Here is a 21,108-nt window from a genome sequence, read left to right as displayed (position 1 = left end):
ACCCTGACAAGCACAGCTTGTATTACTCCAGATCATTGCGCCACAAAGACCACTATTCCACCCTCCTTTTTAAAGTAACTCAAATTTTGTCAACGATAATCATACTGGGGAACATGTATCATTGTTTGCTTTGGTAAGCAAGTTCTGAAGGCTTTTTTGCTTTAGTTCAGCTTATATGTTATATATTATACTATCACAGGGGGTTGATAAATTTAGATCACATAAGCAAAACAAAAAAGTCGCAGCTGAGACTTTTGTGAGACATTTTTGCAACTTTTTAGATTTGCTCACGTACAGGAGTTTTGTACTCTAGATTAGACCTGGGGCAGACTTTTTGTAAGGGGTTTGCGACTTTTTTTGCCTACGTGCGACTTTCACACATAATAAATTCGCCACCACGGCAATGTGAAAAAAAAATGAAATTTGCTAAGGTAACTTTTGTAACTTAGGTAATTGTTTCTATCTTTTTGCTTACCCATAAAACTCGCACTAAAAAAGTGCTTAGGTGCACGTGCAACTTTTTGGGTGCCCAGAGTAAGAAAGAAAATAAGGATCTCAAAACCTTGATAAATGTCCCCCACCATCTCTAAAGCAGCCAAATGTATAAAAGGGAGGGTATCTGTGTGGTGCAATTTTAGCAAGTATACATACTCGAGCCTACCATGACAACTAATCATGCACTAAAGACCAGCAAGAAAGTATTCCTAGTAAATAAGAATATGCTATATATCCCACATATATATATGTGTATATATAGGCATGATACAGTGTATATACTTCTTTGTTTGTCTAATACAGTTACATACATTGATACCACAATGCCAGTGATCAGTTATTTTTGCATTAACCGATGCAATATATTTACAAAACATTTAGTGGGAGGGAAAATAGTGGTAACATTCAACCTGGAGTAGCTGACTAGAGGTACCATATTCCTGAATCTTGTTAAAGGGGTACTCCGGTGGAAAACTTTTTTTTTTTTAATCAACTGGTTCCAGAAAGTTAAACTGATTTGTAAATGAGTTCTATTAAAAAAAATCTTAATCTTCCAGTACTTATTAGCTGCTGAATACTACAGAGGAAATCCTTTACTTTTTGGAACAAAGAGCGTTCCAGAGTAGGAGAAAATCCCCATAGAAAACATATGCTGCTCTGGACAGTTCCTAAAATGGACAGAGATGTCAGCAGAGAGCACTGTGGTCATGATGTTAGCAGGAAGCACTGTGTTCAAAAAAGAAAAGAATTTCCTCTGTGGTATTCAGCAGCTAATAAGTACTGGAAGGATTAAGATTTTTTAATAGAAGTAATTAACAAATCTGTTTAACTCTCTGGCACCAGTTGATTAAAAAAAAAAGTTTTCCACCGGAGTACCCCTTTTAAGGAGTATGGTGCACACAACACAGTTCCACACTTGCATACTGTGATCTGCTGGTACAGCAGTGCTAAAAAAAAACAAAAAAAAAAAAAAACAGTCCCTGTAATTTATCCTCTGAATAGTGTTTTATTTGCATACTACAGGACTTCTTTAGAAAACTAGTTCCAAGCATTTGGAGTATTGCTTTCAAAAAACATTCTGCTTCCAGATTTTAGTTTTCCAGTAGAACTGCATGGCAAATTTGTTTTTGCCAATGTATGGATCTTGTATACTGCTCCCAGACGGAAAGGTGCTTGTCCCGATCATCACGTTCAGGTGAAACTATGGCAACACCTGATGTCCAATAGTTGCATGATGTTGTAGTAACATGATACATTTATTGGACATGGGCATGATTTTGCCTGCACATGATGATCTAACAATCTTCTACCCCCTCCCATGAAGATCTGTAATTAAAGGCAGCATCAAAGCAAAAAATAAAGATTTTTGGCTGTTAAAGTTTGCAAGACGTTTTGACAATACAGCAAACTTTTCGGAATAAATTTGGTAAATGTACTCTACATAGAAACTGCATTTTGTATTTAGGTGTAGTAATTCAAAACCTTTAAATGTTAATGTTATGGGGAAAAGTCTGGGCCACCCAAAGACTTTGGAAGGGACAATGAACAGGATTCAAGCCATGTACAAGCGTAGTCCTAGAGAGTCATCTAGGCCAAATAGCATGAAACTACATGTACCACAAACCATGGTATCATACGAAAACATATGCGTTGTAAATTATACAGATTACATTTTTCAGAGCTGAAACCAGATGACAAACCAAACGCCGTGACTTTTGCATTGAGGACTGACTGACAAGACTGACAGGCTGGTGTTTAACGATGAGGCTACCTTTCACTTGAGTGGGAAGTTCAATCACACAAATTTAGATTTTGGGGCTGAGAAAACCCATTTGCCCTTATTAAGAACATGAGGGACTCAAAGGAAAGTATTCTCTCCAATGACAAAGGCACAAAGGCCCAGATATATCAAACTGTGTGAGTGAAAAAATAGAGGGATTTTCCCACTGCAGCCAATCACAGCTCAGCTTTCACTTTACCAGAGCTCATTAGCTGAGCTGTGATTGGTTGCTGTTGAAAAATCCCTCTATTTTTTCTCTCACACAGTGTGATAAATCTGGGCCAAAGTGTCTCGCATTCTTTTTTGCCGAGGTTACTGTCACTTGCCACTTCTATGTTGACATATAAAATGAATGGCTTATGTCACAGACTATGTTTGGCAGATCTTCCTCTATCAGCAGGATGGAGCACCTTCCCATTTTTCATTTGCATGTTTGCTGATGCCTTAATGAAATTCTACCAGAATGTTAAATCAGCCTTGCCAGAAACAACCATTCGAACAAACTGAAAACATTCATCGCTGCAACAAAGGACTCCATATCCATGGACATTCTGTCATGTTTCTGCAATGTCTCCAATGGAAATCACTTTAAACATTTGTAGTGTAAAAATAAAACCCTGATTGATAGTGTGCATTGTAGGCAGCATGAAACTAGTGACCAAGTCTCTTTAGCATTGTGCTCTATTACAATATGTACTAAAAAATGAGTTGGTACCGTGTTAGCCATAGAAATACAGGACATGAGTGTAGAAAAGAAGATAACTTTTTGGCTAACTGAGAAGATATAGATTGCAAGCTTTAAGGACCTTTAAGGTCTCTTCCTTGGCCATGTTGTACAAAATGAATGTGAAGCATCTCTATTAAACATATTTCCAACAGGCATAGTTAGGGTATGGTTACTCAGTGTTCTGCAGTGGGCATGGTATAGCAGTGGTTTTTTTTTTCTTGTTTTTTTTTTTTTTTTTTTTTTGTGGTATGTGACGGCAAAATTAAGACATTGTATAGAACTGTTTGCATTAAGTGGAAAAGACAAAACCAGCTCACCCCACCCCGGACAGATGGAGCACGGATCCAGGAGCTGGACAACACCGAAGAACAGGAAAAAGGCATGGGATCCAGCTCTTGTGCAAATAAAATCCACGTTTATTTCAGTAAGACCACACAGGAACACAAGGGGTTACGCGTTTCAAGCGCAAGGAGCACTCTATCATACCTACGTTTGACTAAGAGCGTGCCTTGCGCTTGAAACGTTTAACCCCTTGTGTTCCTGTGTGGTCTTACTGAAATAAACGTGTATTTTATTTGCACAAGAGCTTGATCCCATACCTTTTCATTTTCGTGTTTCTATAAGGTAATTTTTACTCTATGATGTAACATTATGTCACCAATTCTGGTAGAATTACTTAGCCACCACCAATGGTTTTTAAGAACAGCAACATTTTTGTGGGGCACCCCAACAAAAGATTTGGCACAGCGTGCCATCAAGGTGTTGCACAGGACACTATCTAGTCAAAGGTTGTCCTTATTTTTAATGAGATCAGCAAGTATCAAGCCTCCAGAACACCTCAGGAAGAGAGATTACCACAGCCATGGCGTTCCAACAGCAATAACTTGAAGAGACATTTTAAAATGAATATAATTGCCTACATTTTTTCTCAATAGAAATAGATGCTGGAACAAGTTTTTTTTTTTTCTAATCTCTTTCTATTTTATTATTGTAATTTTTTTTTTCATTTCATTTGTAGTACCTTATTATTGGGGCAACCATCTTGCCTTAGCAGTTTTAAACAGCACATTGCCTATTGCCTATTGTCTCTGTTTATTGTGACTATATGGTAGAAATGATATTTAAACTGAGGAAATCTTGACCAGTTGCCCATAGCAACCAATCAGATTGCTTTTTTAAAAGTTTTCAGAGACCTTGTTAACCCCTTAAGGACACATGGCATACCTGTACGCCCTGAGTCCTCTCCCTTTCTATAACGCGGGGCCACGGCGTGGTCTGACCCGGCTGGGACCCATGGCTAATAGGGCGCAGCACTGAACGCGGTGCAGCGCGCTATTAACCCTTTAGACACTGCGTTCAAAGTTGATCCCCGCGTCTAAAGTGAAACTAAACTACCCCTGGCTAACTCAATGGGCTTTTCGAGACCGATGCTGTGAAATCCGTCCCGAACAGCTGTAGGACACGAGGAGGGTCCCCATCCCTGCCTCCTTGTGTCCGATCGCCAAATGACTGCTCAGTGCCTGAGATCCAAGCATGAGCAGACAAGCAGCAGAATCATCGATCAATAATTTCCTGAGAAACCACTGATCAATGTAAAAGATCAGTGTGTGCAGTGTTATAGCTGCCTATGGGGGCTATAACATTGCAAAAAAAAAAAGTGGAAAAAAAGTTAATAAAGATCATTTAACCCCTTCCCTAATAAAAGTTTGAATCACCCCCCATTTAACCCCTTAAGGACCCTGGGTTTTTCCGTTTTTGCATTTTCTTTTTTTCCTTCTTACCTTTAAAAAATCATAACTCTTTAAATTTTTCACCTAAAAATCCATATGATGGGTTATTTTTTGCGCCACCAATTCTACTTTGTAATGACGTCAGTCATTTTACCCAAAAATGTACGGCAAAACGGAAAAAAAAATTATTGTGAGACAAAATTGAAAAAAAAAAAACGCCATTTTGTAACTTTTGGGGGGCTTCCGTTTCTACACAGTGCATTTTTTCGGTAAAAATGACACCTTATCTTTATTCTGTAGGTCCATATGATTAAACTGATACCCTACTTATATAGGTTTGATATTGTCGTACTTCTGGAAAAAAAATCAAAACTACATGCAGGAAAATGTATACGTTTAAAATTGTCATCTTCTGACCCCTATAACTTTTTTATTTTTCCATGTATGGGGCGGTATGAGGGCTCATTTTTTGCGCCGTGATCTGAAGTTTTTAGCGGTACCATTTTTGCATTGATAGGACTTATTGATCGGAATTTTTTATTTATATATTTATTATTTATTTGTATAATTCTGACATTTCTGCACGCGGCGATACCACAAATGTTAAATTTTATTTACACAGTTTTTTTTTTTATGGGAAAAGGGGGGTGATTCTAACTTTTATTAGGGGAGGGGTTAAATGATCTTTATTCACTTTTTTTTCTCCACTTTTTTTTTTTTTTGCAGTGTTATAGCTCCCATAGGGACCTATAACACTGCACACACTGATCTTTTACATTGATCACTGGTTTCTCATAAGAAACCAGTGATCGATGATTCTGCCGCTTGACTGTTCATGCCTGGATCTCAGGCACTGAGCAGTCATTCGGCGATCGGACAGCGAGGAGGCAGGTAGGGATCCTTCAGCTGTCATGTTAGCTGTTCGGGATGCCGCGATTTCGCCGTGGCTATCCCGAACAGCTCCCTGAGCTAACCGGCATGGTTTCACGTTCATTTCAACTTTGATCACCGCATATAAAGGGTTAATAGCATGCGGCCTGCGATCAATGCTGCACGCTATTAGCCACGGGTTGTTAGAGGTTAAATCGGGAGCGGACAGGTTAAAAAAAAAACTGTGTAAATGAAAATAAACATGTGGCATCGCCGTGTGTGGAAATGTCCGAATTATAAAAATATATTGTTAATTAAACCGCACGGTCAATGGTGTAAGCGCCAAAAAATTCCAAAATAGCGTATTTTTGGTCACTTTATATCATGAAAAAATGAATAAAAAGTGATCAAAAAGACTGATCAATACAAAAAATGGTACAGCTAAAAACTTCAGATCATGCCGCCCTCATACCGCCCCATACGCGTAAAAATAAAAAAGTTATAGGGGTCAGAAGATGGCAATTTTAAACGTATCCATTTTTCTGCATGTAGTTATGATTTTTTCCAGAAGTACAACAAAATCAAACCTATATAAGTAGGGTATCATTTTATTCGTATGGACCTACAGAATAAAGAGAAGTTGTCATTTTTATTGGAAAATGTACTGCGTAGAAACGGAAGCCCCCAAAATTTACTAAATGTTGTTTTTTCTTCAATTTTGTCGCACATTGATTTTTTTTTTCCGTTTCGTCGTAGATTTTTTGAAAAAAATTACTGATGTCATTACAAAGTAGAATTGGTGGCACAAAAAATAAGCCATCAAATGGATTTTTAGGTGCAAAATTGAAAGAGTTATGATTTTTTGAAAGGTGAGGAAAAAATGAAAGTGGAATAAACCCTGGTCCTTAAAGGGGTACTCCGCCCCTAGACATCTTATCCCCTCTTCAAAGGATAGGGGATAAGATGTCAGATCGTCGCGGTCCCGCGGGGAGCCCACGAGTTCGCTCTGTGCTTAATGACGGGCGATACAGGGGACGGAGCAGCGTGATGTCATGGCTCCGCCTCTCGTGACATCACGGCCCGTCCCCTTAATGCAAGTCTATGGCAGGGGGCGTGATGACCGCCACACCCCCTCCCATAGACATGTATTGATAGGGGCGGGCCATGACGTCACGAGGGGCGGAGCCATGACATTGGCTCCTAGCGCTATATTTATACATGTGATATAATGCTGTTGTAGGATACCGCTATTGTCTCAGGGGATTTACTGTATGCCATCTACTTAGATTTAAGATTTCTGTTACATCTACTGAGGCTAAGTGTTCATCTATCTGTTATACCTATATTTATACATCCTGTTCCAATTGACTTACAATAACAATTCCTTCATTAACTCATGGTAGTGATTTTCAATAATAATCTTTTTTGTCGAGACTACATGTTATTTTCTGGGCCAACCCATTCATCTATGTATTTCTGCGTTTGGATGGTTACATTTATTTTCCATTGTGTTTGGTTCCCTGATGAACCCGGTATATAACACGGGGGAAACGCGTTTGAACTGTTGTGCTTAAACCACATAAGGACGATTATTAGGTATTGTAGGTGTCAGTTCTGAGAACACCATTGGATATTTTATTCTATATGTTTTTAATTTTCTCATCCTACCTACCGATACTATAGTGATTAGAGCTGGTGGTGATCAGTGTTATTTTCTTTATCGAGGGTTGCCTCGGCTTGTTTCTATTCCATGATATCAGGCAATATTTTAGCTAATGTACTGTATATATTTTTTTTGTATACAATTCATTTGTGTTGGGGGCTTGGTGTTGGGAGTCAGTCTTCACTGTAGGTTTATATCTCTTCTATCTATATCTTGATTTTTTGTTTTATCCCTCGCTTATTTTAGGAAGGGAACATCATCATGGTTGAGGCCTACCTGTTAGGGAGGTGGGTCCCTCAAAAGGTAGGGAAAGCAGGTGGGGTATTAGAACTAGAGGGCACATTAGCTCCTTTTTCTCTATGTACTTCTGTTATCCCTATTTACACCGTAAGGAATACCATTTCATAGAATATATTGAAATTCTAGGTAGGTACCAACTCTCTCTTTGGACTGACCTGACACTCCTTACACTGCCTACCAGCTAATTATATGTTTATGGCCCATTTTTTTTCAGGTGGTAGCTTTGATTTAGTTATATAACATTGATTGCTTTTACCCATAATTTGAATAAAGGTTAAGTTTTATGGCCCTTATCATTGAGTTGATCTGATGTGTTGTTTTCGGAGACTTTGGTTGCTATGGGCAACTGCACCACTCCTCCTCTCTGCGGGTTTTGATAAATCTCCCGCTATGTCCTGAGTTCTTGCCTGAATACATTACTTGTATGTACAGCATTAATTTACAATTTGTGAAACCAGCTGTAGGTAAGCTACATTGGTCACTCTGTTAAAGGGGCTGGAAAACCAATTTTAGAGATGAGCGAAGTTACAGTAATTTGATTCGTCGCGAACTTCTCGGGCTGGAAAAGGTGGATACAGTCCTAGGGGAGCGTCTCCTAGGACTGTATCCACCTTTTCCAGCCCACCAGAGCACCTGAAAGCTGAACTAATTTATGCAGGCTAAAGTCAGCAAATGCTGAGCCGTGAGGTTCGTATCGAATCACTGTAACTTCGCTCATCTCTAACCAATTTAATTTTCTAATCAAATAGTGCCAGAAAGTTAAACAGATTTGTAAATTACTTTGATTTTAAAATCTTAATCCTTCCTGTACTTATCAGCTGCTGTATGCTTCAGAGGAAGTTGTATAGTTCTTTCCAGTCTAAACACAGTGCTCTCTGCTGACACCTCTGTCCAGAGTAGGAACAAATCCCCATAACAAACCTCTCCTGCTCTGGACAGTTCTTGACATGGACAGAGGTGTCAGCAGAGTGCACTGTATTCAAAAGAACTATACAACATTCTCTGTAGCATTCAGCAGCTAAGTACTGAAAGGATTAAGATTTTTTAATAGAAGTAATTTACAAATCTGTTTAACTTTCTTCCACCATTTGATTAGAATTGTTTTTTTTCCACAGCAGTACCCCTTTTAAAGTTTTTTTTTTTCTCATCTGGCACAGGATAGAGGATAACTATCTGATTGTGGGGGGGTCTGGCCACTGGGGCCCCCCCATGAGTTTGAGAACTGGGACAGCAGGTTATGCATTCATAGATGCCGCCATCCCATTCATTATCTATGGGAGCTGCCAGCATTTAGCTTTGTAAATACTCCCATAGAGAATGAACGGAGTGGCAACGTGTATGTGCAACCTACCACTCCATCCGAACAGGAAAAACTCCTCTCCATTGTCAAGATCGCAGGGGGCCCCAGCAGTCAGATGCCCTGCAATCAGATTGTCAAAGGGGATACATTTGCCAATTGAGAAAGCCCCTTTAAACGTTACCTGATACAGACTGTATAACATAAGTATCAATTCTTTTGAGTTGAGGTGGTTTAGATACACCAATTCAGGAGCACAGATTCACACATGGTAGACTTCTATACCCCATCTGGGCATTACATTATGACATGATAGGCATAGGTACCTAGGCTGATTACCATAGTATCAGACATGGTGTATTTAGATATAAGTGGATAAGTAGCACTAGATGAATTATCATAAAAGTAAATACAAGCTGAACTGGGCAATAAATGCTGCCACTGAAATGTTACACTCCTTTACCGTGCTTCTGCAGTGCACTGCACCTCTTTAACTAAAGAGTCTGCCAGCAAGAAATGCATGAGTTTCTCCTCTTTGGACACATCAGAGCAAGCTGCCTATCTCAAATTAGCACTTTTAATGAACTGTTGTACTGATGACACTAAATTGTTTTCATAGTCTTACCTTTAAAGATAATGGCCTAGATTTATAAACTGTGTAAGAGAAAAAGTTGAGTGATTTTCCCACAACAACCAATCACAGCTCAGCTAACGAGCTCTGGTAAAGTGAAAGCTGAACTGTGATTGGTTGTTGTGAGAAAATCACTCTATTTTTACTCTCACACAGTTTGATAAATCTGGGCTAATTTGTTTGTACATATTTATCTCCTTTTTACTGTAATATAACATAAGTATAATTCTAAACAAAGAAAATGCGAAAGTATGTGCATCTTATATTCAATGGACTGACATGCAGACATTATTTTTTTTTACCTCAGGCCTTTTAGTCTGCAACTTGTTCTCTGCTTGGAAATATGGAGGAATAACCGATGAGGGGCCAAAAAGGTTATGGGGCAAGGAGGTTAAATGGCTTGCATTAGCATCCACCTTTCTTGACTAAAATAATGTTCACACAGGAACTAATGTCATGGCTCAAGTTATTACTCTGATCTGGCGTGATTAATTTCTATTTGATGGATCTGTTATGATCCAGTAGGGTACTGTTGATGAGACCCCTGTTAATCTCTAAAATGAACAGACAGTGACTGTGGCTTTTGAATTTACAGATTAGCGGTATATTTGCACGATCCATATCTGGTGGGGATAAGCTTCAGCAGAAAATTTGCAGCACTTTTGCACATCAACCCCAAAAAAAAAAAATCTATTTAAATGATGTTGCAGATCAGCTGTGCCCTGTGTGAATAAACCTTAAGGGTAGGGTCCCACGTAGCGCATCCGCATCATATTTCACACTGCAAATGCGCCGAGGACTGCCCCTAGAGTGAGCTCCTGCGGTGCCCATGCATCCTGCGTCTCTGCTTGTAGCAGCAATCCCTTGGGATCTGCAAGTCTATAATAAACTGCGTCCGCATGCGCAGTTTACTCACAGACCTCACGGTCAATCCCCCTGCTCCCTGAGCTAAGTCATCATGTCTCAGAGTAACTGTGCATGGAATATCTCCTTACCATGTGCCTGGGATGCATACATATGCATATTTGATGGGGGATTTTAGTGCAAATTCCACATACGAAATCTGCAACAAAGTACAGTGTAATATGTGTAAATGGATTTGGGGATGTTGTAGATATAAAAATCTACAACTGACCTATTTTGTCACATTTTGCTGTTGATATGCTGCAAATTTTCACTGCGTGTTAATAAGCAAATGCACAAAAACACTATAAGGCAACTTAAAGGGGTATTCCAGTGAAAAACTTTTTTTTTTTTCATATCAACCAGCTCCAGAAAGTTAAACAGATTTGTAAATGACTTCTATTAAAACATCTTAACTGCAGTAGTTACATGGGTATATGGGCATAATGTCACTGCAGCAAAGTAAACAACGACTGGCAAGGATCATCAGAGTGCTGGAGCAGCAGAGGATTTATCATGGGAGTAATGGTTCTTATGTTTTGTTTTCTATGGTATTTTGACAATTGGCCATTTTTTTCACATCTTAGAAAAAACTTTTTTAGGGTGCATTCACACGTACAGTACCCTGCACAGATTTGATGCGCAGGATTTGAAACGGTCTTCAGTCATTTAGTTTACATTGAAATCTGCAGCAGAAAATCCTGCACATAAAATCTGTGCAGAATACTGTACGTGTGAATAGACCATTAAAGTGATTTTTCAATCTTTAGATATTGTTGGCATATCCACAGAATATGATGAATGTCTGTAAGGTGGCTCACACCTTATGTAGGCCTGTTAAAGAAGTAACATTTCCTGAAATTTCAAAGCCATGGGGAATTTTTTTTTTTATTCCTTTAAAAAAAAAAAAAATATATATATATATATATATATATATATTATTTATTTATGTATTTATTTATTTAAAAAAGCTTTCTACCTACAGCAAGTAACTCAAGAATGCACACTCTATTATTCCAAAATAACCTACCGTATATACTCGAGTATAAGCCGAGCTTTTCAGCTCGATTTTTCCTGCTGAAAACACCCCCCTCGGCTTATACTCGAGTGAACTCCCCCACCCGCAGTGGTCTTCAACCTGCGGACCTCCAGAGGTTTCAAAACTACAACTCCCAGCAAGCCCGGCCAGCCATCGGCTGTCCGGGCTTGCTGGGAGTTGTAGTTTTGAAACCTCCGGAGGTCCGCAGGTTGAAGACCACTGCGGCCTTCGACATCATCCAGCCCCCTCTCACCCCCCTTTAGTTCTGAGTACTCACCTCTGCTCGGCGCTGGTCCGGTGCTGCAGGGCTGTTCGGTGAGGAGGTGGTCCGGTGGGATAGTGGTTCCGGGCTGCTATCTTCACCGGGGAGGCCTCTTCTAAGCGCTTCGGGCCCGGCCTCAGAATAGTCACGTTGCCTTGACAACGACGCAGAGGTGCGTTCATTGCCAACGTACTTCTGCATCGTTGTCAAGGCAACGCCTCTATTCCGGGCCGGAAGCGCGGAGAAGAGGCGCCCCCGGTGAAGATAGCAGCCCGGACCACCTCCTCACCGGACGACCTACTCACCGGACAGCCCTGCAGGACCGGACCAGCGCCGAGCGGAGGTGAGTACTCAGAACTAAAGGGGGGTGAAAGGGGGCTGGATGATGTCGAAGGCCGCAGTGGTCTTCAACCTGCGGACCTCCGGAGGTTTCAAAACTACAACTCCCAGCAAGCCCGGACAGCCGATGGCTGCCCGGGCTTGCTGGGAGTTGTAGTTTTGAAACCTCTGGAGGTCCGCAGGTTGAAGACCACTGAGGGCGAATGATGACAAGGGGATGATGAAGGGGGGATGTGTGGGATGACAAGGGGATGATGAAGGGGGGATGTGTGGGATGATAAGGGGATGATGAAGGGGGGATGTGTGGGATGATAAGGGGATGATGAAGGGGGATGTGTGGGATGATAAGGGGATGATGAAGGGGGATGTGTGGGATGATAAGGGGATGATGAAGGGGGGATGTGTGGGATGATAAGGGGATGATGAAGGGGGGATGTGTGGGATGATGACAGGCGGTGATGATGATGATGAGGATGTTAATGACGGGTCTGGATGATGACAGGGGGGATGATGTATTTCCCACCCTAGGCTTATACTCGAGTCAATAACTTTTCCTGGGATTTTGGGTTGAAATTAGGGGTCTCGGCTTATACCCGGGTCGGCTTATACTCGAGTATATACGGTATTCCTTTTTCTTCACATTCATTATCTTTCTACTTTCTAGTTTGCCTATCTGCATGGAGGTTCCTTTGTTGCTCTCCATGTGACTGCCATTTTACATCCTCCTTCAAGCAGAGCTCATGGTTTGCTTATGCTTGCCCCATGCAGTGAGGACATGAAAAACCGCGTATGTGTGGTTTCCCAGCACAGCGAGATCCAGTAATTCTATATTAGAGGATGAACTATTGCTTAATAATGGATGGATGTAAACACTAAACATTGGTTATTTAGCAGATAGAGAAAGGCATATTAAGATTAAAGGGGTTACCATATCTGGGCAAATACTATTTATTTGTAAAAAAAAAAAATACTCACCTACCTTGGTTCCCCTGTAGCTCTGCTGGGATGTCATCTGCTTCCCCCACCCTCCCACTCATCACTCTGCTTCCTTCTTCTGAGACAGACTTGTCTTGGCTTTGATGGCCTTTGAGGTCTCTCACCTCAGTCATTAATTGGCTAAGCATGCCATTACTGTTGAGGTGAGTCAGTCTTGGAAACATAGAGACAAGCTGGGGACCAGATGACATAACAGCAGGAGCTTTGGGGGTGCCAAGTAGGTAAGTATACTTCTTTAATGGTGAAAGAAAAATATAAAATTATACATCTAAATTACCCTTTTAATATTAAAATTAGAACACACTAAACCGTTAATGTGGTTATGAGAAAACTCCTTTAATGTATCATCTTAGTTATCTGATTTTATATTATGTTGCACAGCAACTTTTTGGCTGATAGAAAGCACTGCTGTCTCTTAAAAACAATCTCTTCTCCAACCATTTGAATTTGTACCAGATTATTGCCACCACCTGTGTACTACTGTTAACGGCACAAATAAAAACCTAAAAACACACAATAAAATTTTTATTTTAGTTTGGTTCACTAGTCAACCATTTTAAACAGCAGGCTATGATTTATAAATATCCAAAGATTCTTGCACATCAAGAAATTCTGTATAGAATTAGAATAATTTTTCCAAATGTACCTTAGATTCTGCATCTGGATAGGTCATAATGCAAGTTTTACATAAAACCCAACATGGATTCATGTATTATTGATGAGGATACCCTATGTTTATTAAGGCGTCTTTTCATGTCACTGTTTTCTCTTGTATTATATATATTGTACTGTACTCAGAAGATGTCTGACCTTGCTTTTTGCATTTAGACCAGAAAAGATTTAAGACTATGCATATGAAACCTGTTAAACATTTAAGTAAGTAGAATATTATAGTGATGAGGGATAGGTTGTGTAATATTATTTGTTGTACACATTTCCTGTTGTTTTGATGTGACTACTTATTATTCAGCCTATTAATATCTGATCTTAAATGGGCACTGTCAGAATAAAAAATCTTTTTATATATTGTACATCTTAGCAAAACATTACCCTTTCTAATATACTTCATAAAACTTTTTTTTATCACTTTTTTTTAATTTTTTTTAAATAAAAATCATGGCTTATATAAAAGATCACTTAAGTCCCCCATACCATCCAGAACATAATCCTGTCCAGCTGCAGCATCATCTTTGTCCCAGTTTAGCCACTGACTGGGACAAAGTCCAGAATTGTGGAAGCATTGTGCTCACTCCTGTCCTGACTGCAGCATGAAAACAGAGAAGAAGGGGTTACAGAGCAGCAATGATTGGATAAGGAGACCCAGGACAGCAGACTTAGGGAGGAATTGAATGCATTGTCATTGAGGGCAGGCTCAGTGCTTGCCTCTGACATGCCCCTTCCTGAGCAATGAATGTCAGAATGGGTGATCAACAGAACAGAGGGATTTGTGAGCCAAATACAGAGGCTAGACACACAAAAAAGATTTGTAAAGAATCTGCATATAATAGAGTATATCATAGTATGATTTAGCATTTTTAGAAAGGCTAAAACAGAACTGGGCAAATTCCAGCAGTCATATGTGCCAAAACCATTACTTTTAGGAAACACTTTTGTAACTGCTCCAAAATGATTTTTTTTCCCTCCAAACTCCTTACTGTTTGAAAGATATATTTATTGTATAATTTTCTTTTCTTAAAAAAATCTGATACATATAAATGTCTCTCTGTGAACAAAATACTGACAGTATACACAATACTGGAACAATCAACCATGCCCAATGAACTATAAGGTAGTGAGGAAACTGAACACCTAGTCCAAGTATATTGTATTTAAAATATACAGTGTTGTTATTCATGAAAAAAAATGTGGGTGGTAGGATTTCTTTTCATATTCCTACTTGCGTTTAAATAGAAAAACAGAAACCTTAACCTAGTCAGTGACCACCTGAGGTGCTAAACATTTTTGTCTAGCTTCTTTATCATCAGTTGTTAACTGTTTACTCCTTTTAGGTTCTATCCATGAGTTATGGATCACTGCATTGTTAGGCATGGGATCCGCTTCCACAATTGAAACCACCCTTTTTTTCATTTTGCTCTTCAAAACTTTTTGGAATTTTTGTCTTGTGAATGCATACAACAGAGGGTGGAAGATGGTGGTTCCATAAGCCATGACTACAAAGCACAGTCTGAGTTTAACCAAAAGGTCACTTGGGCCAAGACATAAAATTGTTGTATTCAGTAAGGAAATAGGCGTCCAACAAAACAGAAAGGTTGAAATGATTAACAGTGACATCTTAAACACCCTTTTTTGCCTTTCCCGTCTTTCCCTGTGTCTCTTCACTGCTCGCCGTAGGGCAATAATAACAGATACAGAAGTCCTGACACCAAGCACCACATTTCTACCTCCACTGCTTTGCGATATATCCGTTGGCGGCTCGTGTTGTGGGGCCAAAGAAAGTGTTTTTTTCTTTCGTATTTTCTTCTTTTGCCCGGTTGAGAACCTTGTGCCTATACGAATGTTGAGTGCTTGAAGAATTTTGCTGTATGTGATCAACATCACAACTATTGTGAAAAAGAATATAGGAATCTGCACCAGAAGGTGATAATACATTCCAAGTTCAGTATGGTATTCATTTGTGCTAACACACAAAAGTGTTTTGTTTTCCCACTTGTTTTCACTTTGAAAGCTGAAAAAGCTGACTTCTATGAATGGAATCAGAAAAGAAAAAAAAGATACTATCCATGTTGATGTCATCAATATAACTGCACGGCCCATTGTCAGAATACGATTGGCAGGTTTGACGGAAATGTCATAACGATCCAGGGTAATCGCAAAGACATTAACAGCAGTTGAAACACTGGCGAATGAGATGCACGCTTCATGGAAGCAGCAGATCAGTGCACTATTGCTCTCCAGTGGCAGCAGTAGGATTACAATAGTTAGCGGAATACATCCTACACATATTATCACATCAAGAACATGGAGGTTCATAGTAATAATGTTGCTGACAGAGTTGATAAGGTTGGACTTCATGCAGTAGAGAACCAGTACGGTAAGATTGCTTCCAAGGCCCAGAACAATCTCCAGCATCAGGAAGCAAGTGAGGGAAATTTGGAAGCTAAGTGGGTATGACAGTGGTCTGTACATGTTGCTGCTGATGTCATTAATCTCATCGCGGACTGTTATATTGACCTCAGACTGCATGTTGGTTTCCAGCATAAAGGTGAAAAACATCCTTTTGAATTAGGTGGCATGAGTCCTAGGAAAAGGCAAAAAAAATCACATTTAGTTCAGCTGCATATTTAGGGTAAGACCCTAATAGGTCACACTGCATTTTTGTCTCAATTTCATGGTTTCCTTTACAGTCAGTTTAATTTTGCTGTATGCAAAATGAAGTCAACTACGCTATTGTGTATGCAAGAAAAGGTATGCTGTAATGCACACTTATGTCTAAGAAAATACAACTACTAAAAAGTTGTAATGTTATAAAGAATTTTGTAATTGATAGAATTCATAATGAGAAAAGTTTGAGACTGTTTGCTCATTTGTTTTTTTTGTTTAGTTTTTTGTATTTTTTATTTATTTATTTATTTATTTTTACACTGCAAGCAAACTCAAGTGAGAATTTTTCCTCCTGGAACAAGATACAGTAAAAATGTGATTCTGCTAGTGATGGATGCACAATTACATTGAATGTAATTCATGGTAAAATGCTCCACCTTCTAATGATTTGGCAAAGGGGGCAAATAAGGACAATTGTTTTGTAAGGCTATGTTTCCACCCAGGTTTGTTCTGGCATTTGTTTGGGAAACTGCCACTGCAGTTTTTTAGCAAAGTCAGAAGAGGATCCAAGAGGAAGGACAAGTATAAGCCTTCCTTTATACAGTATTTCCCATTCCTTTTAAGTACACTTCTGGCTTTGGCTCCTAAACAAAACCAGAAAAAACCCTGTGTGGGAAAACTAGCCTAAGAGTGGTCTACCTTCAGTATGTTCTTCTTACAACAATATTCAAACATACAGATTTGGGTTGGTTTGCTTCTACATCTATAAATCTAAATAATTATTTTTTGTTATGGTCTTAGCTCTACCAATAGCATATTAGAAATATTCTGGCAGTTTGAGCTTATTGGGGATGATAACAAAAAATTGTTTTTTTAGTAAATTAGTACTCTGCTTTCATTTTACTTGAGCATGTTAATATATTAAAGGTGAGCTCTGATCTATTACTGTGGACAATTAATATGTATTTATCGTAGGGTCATTTGTGACATATTTTGCTACGTACACTATTTTCCTACCCATTGAAGTCAATTGGTAGCAAAATCAGCTGCAATAAATACGCAGTAAAGATGGCATGTGTGACCCTACTCTTACTTTTAGTTTTTGATTACCTCCCCCACTGTGTTTTTCACACATTCCGTGTAACGCCACTTTAATCCTGTACATATATATATATATATATATATATATATATATATATATATACACACACACGTATAGGCTTTTTGTTTGGCTTCCACTGATTTGCAGTCTTTGTAAGTCCTTTAATTTATGCAAATACTCTTTAGTCTGTGCTGTAGTTGCTATAGCAACTAGCAGAAAGTTCTTCCAAGTTTAATGTTGCTAAATATTTTTTTGCAATATTGTTACATTTTTCCTACCAATGAGATGTTGCTTTCAAGAAATAGGTTTCTGCTATTTTGAATATCTAAAACATTAAGGCAATTTACACTTACTCCACTAATGCTCATTGTGGACAGATGGACAAATAATTGACATTTTGTCTAAATGTTATGCTTCTTGGATATACAAGTCCATTCAATCTAAAGAAATCAGACGGCCATACCAACCTTCGTTTTTTCCACTATTAATCTTTTACACCTGTGCTTTGCAGTATGTAAGTACTTATTGTTTGTACATGAGTAATGTAAAATACAAAGCTGGCTTTCAGTGATAACTTAAAACTTTGTATAATAAAGGTTAAATGTACATGGACATGCGATTTGGATTTGAATACGCTTTGTGTTGTGCATGTGCACGACTCGACTTTAGTTTAGTGATCTGGTTTTTGTGCTTCTTTAATATCATAGCTGTTCAAGTTAAATTATGCAGAAACTGGGGAGGGGGGGGGGGGATCAGAACAGATTTATCTAGAGTAACACTGTGGGATGTAAACAGCATTTGCTCTAAGATGATTCTTTTAACGGAATAGGTTCCATACTTTTTATCTTGACATTTCCGCTAAATTATAGTGAATGCAATACATAACAACAGTTTACAAATCAGAAATAAGTCAGCAAATGCATATCAGTATATGTCGTTAATACCTAAATGAAAGCCAAATGTTACGTAAGTTAGCGGCTTGTCTTCTGTCAAGGAAAAATGTTTTACTTCTCATTTCTATGTGTAACGAACTGAGAGCGTCTGCAGAAAATGGAAAATGTGAGTTCTGCCAGATCTCATGCTGGCCAGAGATAAAGCATCAGTCTTGTGTCTCAGGCATTACATTTCCTGTGACTGGAGAGAACATGTTGAGAGGAGAGTTAATGAAGGAAATTCATCTTTTCTATCTGTGAATGTATCATGCAGTTGTGAGGTGGGCTGCATAGAGCTATCTACCAAGCAACTGTGATTCCAGGCAATAAAGATGTGTGGTAGAGCTTGGCTTCATGCTGTTAAACACCTACCTGCTTCCTTCTGCCATAAGGGACCTTTAGTTCACTGAAGCATCTTTTTAGAGATTGAAACATGATGTCATTGTCATACTCTCAGTTGGCTGTAAAGATGTTCGGCAGCTCTGTTTTTCAGCAGGGGTGGAATCTATTTAGAGATGTACCGAAGCTCGCCAAATGGATATCAACTGACTGATGTTTAGTTATCCAGACTGCTGCTCATGTTTTTCACCCTATGATCATAGATCTGTTGCAGAAACTTTCCTTACACACTGATGATGGTTGGTCTTTTTAGTCATAAAATGTAACAAGAGGGAATCAGATCTTTCATCTGATACAAGTTATCCTTCTGAATGTTAATCAAATGAATTTATAATGGACTACAGGTGCAGAGGTCTACACCTACTGCATTATCCTTAAATCAAGTAGTGCAGTCAGAAATCAGCGCTTGTGAAAAAAAATCTAATTGAATACAACTTGTCGGAAAACACTCATGTAACTAACATGGAGCCTTAGGTGTGCTGGTTAATGGTTAATAAGACATAAAGTACGATATTAGTGTAAAGCCATCTTTTTCTATATAGATGAATCTTTTCTAGTTATTTAATGCTTTCCTGGCTCTAGTATGTGTAATCCAGTCATAAGAATGATTTTATAGTATGTGAGTATGTACTACTCACCATTTTGTTTTCAGGCAGACACACCTGCAAAGAATGAGTCTGGATGGGGACAGTCTTCATAGAGTTCTACTCTTTTTGCATTGAGTGCATTAAAGTTCCCTCCATAGTCTCTGCTAATCCTTTGATGTCTTCTGGAATAATAAATGTCCATATTGCAATTGTGGTGCTGTAACAGGAGTCATTGCACTTCTCGTTTTCTGAGTTGTAGGACTGTAGAATTTATATGACCTTTAAAGAAGAAGAAAACATATTTTCTATATTATGGGTGGTGTGTAATGGGTTATTTCTAAGACACCTTTCAACATCTAATTGTAATGTTATGTTCTGGAATGTGTTAATTCACATAGACATAGGAACGTAGATGCCTATCAAATTAGATGCATTGATCTCACATAAACTATACTATATATGGTTTCCATTTACCTGCATATTAATGTCTCCTCTGTAGACTGTATGTTCACAGCCTTCTTACAAGTAGACATGGAGAAGTTTACTGCAGACATGGAGAAGTGCACATCCCTGTGATAATGTCACGATCCCATCTGAATTGATTTCAGCTTCATTGTAGCCCTTTAAATGATGCATTTGTGTATCGTACCCCCCCCCCCCCCCCCCCCCCCCCCCGTTTTTGAATATCACCTTGGATGCAATGCAAATAAGTTCTTTCATGTCTGTTCTACTCGTGTCATGGCTATGTAAATAAATTGAATAATTGCTAGAATAATGCAAATGATGATAATACTGGCACGAAAACAAAGCTTCTTCATACAGATGAGTGTTAGGATGCATGTACCACAGCTTTGTGTCTGCTATCTAATATCTGTGCAGGGACTTTTTAGATTTACACTATTCAGTTTTATTTATAATGTAAGTGCAGACCCCAAATGTCTACATATTCAGTACTGTCTAGCAAATAAAAGCACATACCCTCCAAAATCTGCTAGAAATAAAGGTTTATTCTGCATAGACCTAATGTAAGACTCAGTGCCATGTGAAAAGTGGCTTACCAGCTCTTACCTGTGCCCAAGATTACAGATCCTTTGTGAGCTTCTTCCAGTTCCAGTTGCCTCATCTTGTTCACTTGTAGGCAGAATACACAGGAAGCCAGGTGCTACAAATCTCTCCATAAAATGACCTTAATGAAAAGATGTTCTTGTGCTGAGCCATTGTTTCAGCATAGTGCTAACGTGCAGAGCATATACTGCTGCTCCCAGGCTGCTGCGGCCATTCGCTCACTCAGTCTTCCCACTGTGAAATCAATAAGCAACTGAAAATACATGATGAAAGTCATTTAACATACTGAAGGATGTAGCTCTCAGGAGGCATGTGTGAGATCCCATCTTTGTCAGACGAGTAGCAGTGCTGCTTGTTAGGGTTGCTTTTGCAGAATGACAGCTTGCTTCTGTGCTTCCTTCCACTGCAGAGAGATGCAGTGCATTCACTAATTTTCATTGGCCAGATCTGCTCAGCTTTGGGACAACACTGCATTTTAAAATTCTCTTTAATAACCCGTTTCTTCGCCTCCTGTCTTAGACATTATGTGTAGTATTTTTACATTGACATAAATTTAGTCTTTTTATTATTGTCTTTCTATTCCTGCCACATTTCCAAAGAAATGTTATTGTATAGATGAGGCCAAAATCCAGATTCACCTTAAAGACATTCCATATTAAGCCACATAAAATGATGAATACGCTATAGTTGGATTATACAATTATGTATG

General features: G+C 39.0%; 2 protein-coding genes across 8 annotated transcripts in view; one reads left to right on the top strand and one right to left on the bottom strand.

Moving 5' to 3' along the window:
- The window catches only part of COG5 (component of oligomeric golgi complex 5), a 405,205-nt gene that overhangs the window by 48,205 nt on the left and 335,892 nt on the right, over positions 1-21,108 (top strand). The window lies entirely within an intron of this gene.
- GPR22 (G protein-coupled receptor 22) lies at positions 13,545-20,801 on the bottom strand. 5 transcript variants are annotated; one of them, XM_056573612.1, is made up of 3 exons: positions 20,403-20,801; positions 19,386-19,613; positions 13,545-16,291 (listed from the first exon to the last, which is right to left on the bottom strand). In XM_056573612.1, exon 3 carries the CDS (start codon positions 16,264-16,266, stop codon positions 14,962-14,964), a length of 1,305 nt encoding a protein of 434 aa, XP_056429587.1. In that variant the 5' UTR covers positions 16,267-16,291; positions 19,386-19,613; positions 20,403-20,801; the 3' UTR covers positions 13,545-14,961. The 5 variants fall into 5 exon arrangements, with proteins under 5 accessions (XP_056429587.1, XP_056429588.1, XP_056429590.1 ...); XM_056573613.1 differs by having other exon boundaries at positions 20,393-20,798; XM_056573615.1 differs by having other exon boundaries at positions 19,410-19,613; positions 20,403-20,798.

Source organism: Hyla sarda, chromosome 4, assembly GCF_029499605.1.
Source record: "Hyla sarda isolate aHylSar1 chromosome 4, aHylSar1.hap1, whole genome shotgun sequence".
Classification (NCBI taxonomy): domain Eukaryota; kingdom Metazoa; phylum Chordata; class Amphibia; order Anura; family Hylidae; genus Hyla; species Hyla sarda.
Note: the sequence above shows the minus strand (reverse complement) of the source record. Positions and strands in the feature narration are given on the sequence as shown.